At 40.1% G+C, this 8,721-nt stretch overlaps 1 protein-coding gene across 2 annotated transcripts; it reads left to right on the forward strand.

Moving 5' to 3' along the window:
- The first annotated feature begins 2,997 nt into the window (after nucleotides 1–2,997).
- txnipa (thioredoxin interacting protein a) lies at nucleotides 2,998–8,150 on the forward strand. Of its 2 annotated transcripts, none has more exons than XM_028460962.1 (6): nucleotides 2,998–3,773; nucleotides 4,251–4,326; nucleotides 4,400–4,547; nucleotides 4,645–5,004; nucleotides 6,182–6,484; nucleotides 7,738–8,150. In XM_028460962.1, the coding sequence occupies exons 1-6, from the start codon at nucleotides 3,518–3,520 to the stop codon at nucleotides 7,954–7,956; spliced, it is 1,362 nt and encodes a 453-aa protein (XP_028316763.1). In that variant the 5' UTR covers nucleotides 2,998–3,517; the 3' UTR covers nucleotides 7,957–8,150. The 2 variants fall into 2 exon arrangements, with proteins under 2 accessions (XP_028316763.1, XP_028316764.1); XM_028460963.1 differs by having other exon boundaries at nucleotides 3,000–3,773; nucleotides 7,591–7,880.
- The last annotated feature ends 571 nt before the right edge of the window (nucleotides 8,151–8,721 follow it).

Here is an 8,721-nt window from a genome sequence, read left to right on the forward strand (position 1 = left end):
AACTTAACTTTATATAATCTCAATAACACCGTAGAGTCATATTTAATGGAACTAGACTTAGTAAATGTTTAAACACACACACACACACACACACACACACACACACACACACACACACACACACACACACACACAATCATAAAAAGGAGAGGACTAATATAAAGATTGTTGATGAGATAAAGACTCAGGAAGTCAAACTCGTGTTAAACATCATAAAAAGAACAGATTTAGCTTTACATGGATCAGAGTTATTGATTAATAACTAATGATTTATTAGTGATATAGCTACTATACTAGCTCTGAGTGTGTACTAGCCTCACTAATATTAAAGCATTGCATTTGTATAAATAATATTAATGCTTTAAAGAATAAATCAATTGTAAAAATCTGTAAATATTTATTTAATATGAATAATTCCTGTATAATTGTTTTGCTACAGTGATAAACATTCCTTTAGCCTCATGCAGAGGCTCCTCCCTTCACTCCAGGAAACAGGTGAGTTTGGGAAAATAAACCTTTAATACTGTGTTGTTGTTGTGAGAAATAGCAGAATACTGTGTCTGATGGTGTAAACGTCTCCTAACTGTATAATAGCTAACGTGGACCAGGTCCAGTGGTGATGAAGAGGAGGATGTGAGTAGATCTGTGTGCGCTGACAGAGTCTAAAGTCTAATTTATGTCTGGATTCCTGAAGGAACATCAGATGTCGACACTGAGCGCTGCACGTAGCTACACACTCATAAATCACACTGAGAGCGAACTTTAAACTGTTTTCACTCTGTCTCATTATCTGCTGAGAAGGCGTTTTTGTATTAAAGGTCCAGTATTTCACTATTTTTCACTCATTTGTTCTAAGACCCCAACAACATTGTTTTACAGCTTTATTTTATCTGTTTTCTGGAATTTTAGCTTCTGAAAAGTCACTTCATGAATATTCATGAGTGGGCGTGTCTATAGACTCTGACTTCATGGCTCGCTCTAGTAGAGGATGATCAGTGATCACCAAAATGATTTTCTTTTGCTTCCACACACTGTTATTGTTTTCAGCCCAAAAAACTGCACATTACAGTAAAACACATGGATATTTAAGAGACTATTGTGATTGTGAGTCTGTCTCAGCGCTGTTTCAGGGTGTGTGTTTATCACATCAGTCAGCTGTTTCAAACACTCACCAGAGCTGCTGAGTCACTTTCTTCTCCTCCTCATCTCTACTAACCACATGAATAATTTATTTAAGGTGATAATCATTTGTTCTGTCCAACAGCTGCGTCGTATTGGGTCACAAACACATCAGATCATGTCAAAGGTGATATGAGGCGGTATAACAGGTACTAAAAGTGGAACTGACTGTAACCTCTCCTTGGGTGCTACACCGTGGCAGCCCACTGCTCCTCAGGGAGGGGTTAAATACAGAGAACACATTGTAGCTTTACATACTGTATATGACAATAAAGTATAATATATATTCTATATTAAACCAGTGTTTGTTTTAGCTGTGAGGTAGCTTGAGAAGGAGGAGCTCACATTCTAATAGGGTGGGAGGAGCCAGAATTGTGACATCACAAAGTGAGAAAAATGCAACTGTCCCCTTTGGAGCTGACTTTATACAACATGTGGAATAATAAGGTAGGAACTTTTTATATCACTGTAGTAGAACCATTAGAAAGTGAACGTTTCATAACACTGCCCCTTTAAACATGGCCGCTCTGTGGGCCTAGCGTCACCATTACTAATGTGTTAGTACAGTAAAATACTAATACCCAACAACTATAGGAATTGATTTTACATTCATATTGTTGACCTGTGGACGTGTTTCTAGAAATACCACAGAAGAAGAAACACTGTGGGCTTTACTAATGTTCTAACACGGTTTGTTAACATTTACCTTACTTGCGGCCCTGGTCCTGAAGGTCTGCACAGCCCAGTTCGTTAATGCTAGAGGAGATCTTACACTTACAATAAAACTGAAATCCAGGAATAGCGTTGACACCATTTATTACAAACACGACCTCCTGATGCTTCTGACTTTTCTTTCTTCTCCCCTCCTTTGACCTTACCTGTGTCAGTGACCCATGTGATATTAGGGGTGTCCTGATCCAATATATCGGACTGCATCTAAAATCTCCAATATATATAATATTATATTTATTAATTTGTAGAATACTGTAGATATTATGTTGAAGGTTAAACTTTATGTAACCAATAGGTTAATAATAATCAGTTTTTCTCATCCCTACTGTTGCTGACTATTGTTCTGTGTTTGAAGAACATCACATGATCAAGTCTTTTCTAACATTCCACAATACAAAATAAGTCATAAAAGTATGTATGATTTGTGCTGATATCGTATCAGATCAATATCGGTCAATATGTAAGGCTGCAATATCAGTGAAAACGTATCGGGACATCTCTATGTGATATGCGACGGTGTGTGAGACACGTGGTGTTTCAAAGCCATATGTAATCCTAAGTGTATGCATGTGTTTGTGAGTGTGTAAATAATATCCCCCACGTTCTAACACTGTTCTAACATCAGGGGTTCTCAACTGGTCTCACCCTGGGACCCACATTTTGCCACAGTCATTAAATCGCGACCCACTTTTTTATAGAATTCAACCAACCATATTTAGCTTTTCAAAAATAGCTGTAGAAAATACACACACATAAAATATTTTTAAAACATAAATCCATATATTTTCCTGTGCAACATGCATGTCACAACATGCCTGTCAAAAGAAAAGTTTATTTCAAAATAAAAGACAAGTCCAACATGAAGACACTAAGTATTATTTATTTTTAACCAGCTGTCCACGACCCACCAGTTGAGAATCGCTGCTCTACATGAAGTGGGTCAAAGGTAAATCAATAACAGATTAAATCTGTTGGATCCACCATTATATTTAGTAACCAATCAGAACATGTTTTTAAACTAATGTGGGTCAAAGGTCAGTCGACTGTTTCCCTCTATAAATACACACTGTAGTGTGTGTGTGTGTGTGTGCTGACAGTAGAACCCTAACCCTGGTCCTGGTTCTAGTCCTGGTCCTGGTTCTAGTCCTGGTCCTGGTTCTAGTCCTAGTCCTGGTTCTAGCCCTGGTCCTAGTCCTGGTTCTAGCCCTGGTCCTGGTTCTAGCCCTGGTTCTAGTCCTGGTTCTAGCCCTGGTCCTAGTCCTGGTTCTAGTCCTGGTCCTAGTCCTGGTTCTAGTCCTGGTCCTGGTTCTAGTCCTGGTCCTGGTCTTTCCTCTTCCTCCATGTTTACAACCATCAGCTCAACACGCTCCTCTTTCTTCCAGCCACGCGGTGTCCACGCGCTGCCTCTGCGCGCTGATTGGCTGGGAGCGACACAAACAAAGAATCTCAGCCAATGGGAGCCGTGTGCACGCGCTGAGCCATAGCGTTCAGCCCGTGTGTTCATGTCCCGGTGCAGTGGGCGGTATAAAAGGAGAGGCTTTGTTTACAGCCCACAGACACACAGAGTAGAGTTCTACACAGAAGCTAACTGCTAGCTGCTAGCATCATGGTGGCCATGGCCAAGCGGATAAAGATCTTTGAGCTCCAACTATTGGATCCGACCAAGACGTTTTACTGCGGGGGGGACACGGTGTCCGGGCGCGTGCAAGTGGAAGTGACCGAGATGACGCGCGTGTCCGCGGTGAGGCTCGTGGCCGTGGGTCGCGGTAAGGTGGAATACGCCAAAGGAAAACAGAGGTGTCGACAGGAAGCGGAATACCTGCGGCACGAGGCCGTGCTGCGGCTGGACGAGCAGCCCACAGGTGGGTCCCCCTCTGGGCCCCCGGGCCACGCTTTGACTACCCACATCAAGATTCGTGTCTTTCCATTGTTTTTATGACGATATGTCACAAGACGTTTTTTCCATCGTCTTGTGCTTTTACTTTTTTTAGTTTCGCTTTGCGTGTTTTTAGAGTTAATTTGTTTTATTTCTGTTGTTTTTGAGTCATTTTTTCCCATATGATTTTTCTTGTCGTTCTGTGTATTATTCTGTCTTTATTTAGTTTTCTTGTCATTTAGTGTATTTTTCTGTGTATTTTCCAGTCATTGTGTGTGTTTAGTTTAGGGGAAAAACCCACAATTAGTGTGACACGTGACCGCCAGCCTTATTACGCTAATAATATTGATTAAAAATGACCAAATGTACTATTGAAACCTCTGAGCAGGACTAATGTACCTTCATTAGTGTGAAGCAGGGCTGAATGTTGGAGTTTAATGAATCTTCTTCTCTGTACCTGTAGATTCTGATGGATCTGTGGTTCTAAGGCCTGGGAACAGATACGAGTACATGTTTGGCTTTGAGCTCCCTCAGCAGGGGTAAGGAGGAGACCATGGTGGAGTGTGGAGCGTTTCCTAGAAATGAAGCACTGAGTGTCTCTGTTTCCCACAGACAGCTGGTGTCATCATACAAAGGCAAGTTTGGATACGTTCACTACTATGTGAAGGCTGTGATGGAGAGGCCTCAGCAGCCCCCCCTAATGTGCAGGAAGTCCTTCGAGGTGGAGGAACCCCTGGATGTGAACACTCCTGACCTGCTGGTACACTCACTTTTTAACCTTCTAACATGTATTATTATTATTATTAATAATAAATCTGCTAACAATACTACTGACCCCCCCCCCCCCCCCCCCCCAGGCTCCCACAGGAGGATCGAAGGAGAAGAAGGTCACCATTATGTTCATTCCTGACGGCCAGGTGTCACTGAACGCTAAGATCGATCGTCGGGGTTTCTGCGAGGGCGAGGACATCTGTATCAACGCCAAGTTTGAGAACACGTGTTCCCGCATCGTGGTACCTAAGGCGGCCATCATCGCTAAGCACACGTACCAGGCTAACGGGCGCACCAAGGTGATCCGTCAGAAGCTGTCGGCCGTGCGTGGGAACCACATCATCTCAGGCATGTGTGACGCGTGGCAGGGGAAGACCATCAGGGTCCCCAAGCTCAAGCCCTCCATGTTGGGCTGTAACATCATACGTGTGGAGTACGCACTCATGGTGAGTGAATCGCTAGGGCTGGTCAATATATCCACATTTAAGATGTATCGACTTTAATATAATAGGGATATTGAATTAACAATATCTATATATATATATATATTATCTTATTTTGTGTTAAAGAAGTTGTTTCTTTCTTTTCTCAGAACATGTAAATCTCAGTTAAATAATCACTGACTCAGACCTTCATCTAAACAAGACACACTCACACGTGCTGTCCCTTAGAGCAGGGGTTCTCAACCTTGGAGTCACCAGACATTGGGAGGGGGTCCCCAGATGCCTTGAACAAACTGAATATTTTTTTTTTTTTACAATTTGAGCCCATTTTTCTTATTTTTACCCTTTTTCTGCAACTACACCAAACTCATCATATTTTAACCTATTTTATTCAATTTTTATTACCATATTTTTCTCCTTTTAATGTATTTTTGCTACATTTCTGACACTTCTACATCACATTTTTCTGCACATTTTTTCCACGTTCCACCAGTTTTACACCTAATGTCACATATGTTGATCCATTATTGTGACTTTTGAACTCTTCATTGTATTTCATGATTATTTTTGCCAATTTAACCACATTCACCATTTGTCGTTACCATTATTTGCCAGTTTAAACTAATTGTTATAATATTTAACACTTTAAACCCTTTTTACCACTTTTTCTGTCTGTTTTTAATTTACAACTTTTAACCAATTTCTATGTTTTTTAAAATCCCATTTCACCACCTTTTCCACCATTTTTTGTCACTTTAAACCATTTTATTAGTGATTAAAACCAGGATTTCCATCTTTAAGATGACTATAATAATAATAATTAAAAATCTCCACATGACTGTTCTTCAATGTTCATGTCTGTGTTCAACCACCTTCAGCTACAGTGGGGGTCCCCGCTCTCTGGGACCTTTATTTTGGGGGTCTCTAAAAGCCTGAACAGGTTGAGAACCACTGCTTTAGAGGAGAAAAAGAATAAAGTGGACAATATTGTACTTCTGTTTATTAATAAATGACTTAATTTGAAATAAAATTATTGAGATTTATATTGTATTTTGCCATTTTGAGAAAAAATATTAGATATGAGTTAAGTCTATATCACACAGCCCTGCGCTGAAAGGTGTGCAGGTAGCTAGCGTGTGCAGGTGGCTAACAGCTAGCGTGTCTCTGTGTGTGTGAGCAGATCTACATCCACATCCCGGGCAGTGAGAAGCTGATCCTGGAGCTGCCGCTGGTCATCGGTACGGCGGGGCTGGGCAGCCGCAGTAACAGCGTGAGCAGCCAGGAGGGGTCGGTGAGCAACGCCTCTCAGAGCTGGGTGTCCCTCAGGATGCCCTCTGACCCCCCCAGCTACTGTGACATCACACGGGACTGCCGCCTGGATCAGCCACTCACCCCCCTCCTCGATGACATTGATGGTGATGACAGCCCCATCTTCATGACCGCGCCCGCCTTCCCTTTCCCTCCACCCCCCTCCTACAACGAGGTGAGTTATGCTAACATTAGCATAGAAGCTTCTCAGTGATCATGATGATGTTCCTCCCAGAGTTGGGGTCAATTACAATTTTTAATTACAATTAGGTTTTAAATTATCCATGTTCAATTACAAGTCAATTACGATTAAGTTGACTTCAATTTTTTTCAATTACAATTATTTTTTTCTAAGTCAATTACAATTATGTTCTCAATTAGTACAGTTCAAATACAATTACTGAGCCTTTAATAAATATTAACATTTATAAAACAACTTGTGTTAGCTTTCTGTTAGCATCTCTAATGCTAACAGGTCAGTTTGACCCATGTTTTAAATCATCTGTAAAATACACTAATAAATATTATCTATCATCTAATTAGTTTCTCATCTATTGATTACCTTGTTAGGTTTCATAATCAATGAATATATTGATATTAATATTTATGGTGTGGGCATCTGAGCCTCTTTTCTGTCACTATAAACATATTTTTAAATGTAAAATGATTCTAAAGAGAAGTGACAGGTAAACTTAATGTAAAACATATTTCATTAATTATTAACGATGTAGAGCTGTGACATAGTTCATTAGGTTTACGTTTGATTAAATTGTAAATGACAATTTTTATAGAATTTATTTGACAATTACAAAGTCAATTATCTGAACTCAATTACAAATCAGTTATGATTACAACAGCTACAATATAATTATCAATGACACAATTATTATTATAATTGACCCCAGCCCTGGTTCCTCATGCTAATGTTAATTGTTGTTGCTAATATTCCTTGTTGTTCATCATGCTAACGTTAATTGTTGTTGCTAATGCTAATGTTAATTGTTGTTGCTCATGCTAATATTCCTTGTTGTTCCTCATGCTAATGTTGCTCATGCTAATGTTAATTGTTGTTGCTCATGCTAATGTTTATTGTTGTTGCTAATGTTCCTTGTTGTTGCTCATGCTAACGTTAATTGTTGTTGCTAATGCTAATGTTAATTGTTGTTGCTCATGCTAATATTCCTTGTTGTTCCTCATGCTAATGTTGCTCATGCTAATGTTAATTGTTGTTGCTAATGTTCCTTTTTGTTGCTCATGCTAATGTTAATTGTTGTTGCTCAGGCTGATGAGGAGTTCAACGGGAACACTCGCATGCTGCCAGTCTGCTGAACACGCTGTGAGGGCTGATCTTGTAAAGTTGAGAGAGAAGAAGCTGCTGCTCAGAGGAGACGTTCTACTGCTGCTGATTGTTCTTCTCCGTGGCCTCAGATCTCCATGGAGCTGTTTATGGAGGTTCTCACCCTGTGGTTCAGACTCTTTGGACCCGTTTGTGGCCGAGCTCTGACAGCTGTTCCTCCAGAGGTTCATCATTCCAACGCCTGCTCTTTAACAGTTTCACTTCCTGCTTTTCTATCGCTGCTCACAGTTAGCAGGGAAGCTTTGACATTAGCTGCATGTGGGTGTGTCCGTGGGCGTGGCCGAGCCTGATGCTGTACTACTGCTTCCATTGCTGTGGAGTGAACACACGCTGTCTGGGAAACATTTCACAGCTGATGTAAAAAGTCAATCATTGTCAATGACTGATTTAGAAGAGGAAGAAAACACGTCTTTGTTACTTAAATATTTTTCTATGGAACCCTGTGGGTTTTTTTTTTTATTAAAGGAAGATTATCTAAAGTTCATGCTTTGATCTTTATTTGGTTTCTTTCTCTTTCATACAATCACTACATACTTTTTACAAATGTGTCCTAAAACCTTCTACATGTCCTTATTAATAGATCTATGTCTAATAAACACATTGTTATGCACCATATTCATTTAACTTTAAAAACAGGAAAACTTTACAGTTTAACAGTCTGTGTTCCTCCATTTTGAAATCATGAGATTGATGATGTCACACGGCTCCACTGCCTGTAAACATCCCATTGTTTATAAATCATTTATGGATCACATTTTAGAGATGGAGTGCTCTGGGTTTTACACAAACACACACTGTCCTGTTCAGGTTGATCGCTGCTCACTCTTTGTCTGTTACAGGAATAAATAAAATAATTCATGTGTGCTAACCTGTAGCTAACAGGGTGAGTTACAGGTGCTCACTTTAGCTAATAGCTACAGTCTGTGTAACACTGAGATGACTCAGCACCAAAGTAGCATCATTCCTGCTTTGGTTTCTCATATTTATGACACTAAAGTATTCTGATGTAATTATAATTGTATTTGAATAAATCTGTGGCTTTAGGTGACGCTATA

This window comes from Gouania willdenowi, chromosome 11 (genome assembly GCF_900634775.1).
Source record: "Gouania willdenowi chromosome 11, fGouWil2.1, whole genome shotgun sequence".
Classification (NCBI taxonomy): domain Eukaryota; kingdom Metazoa; phylum Chordata; class Actinopteri; order Blenniiformes; family Gobiesocidae; genus Gouania; species Gouania willdenowi.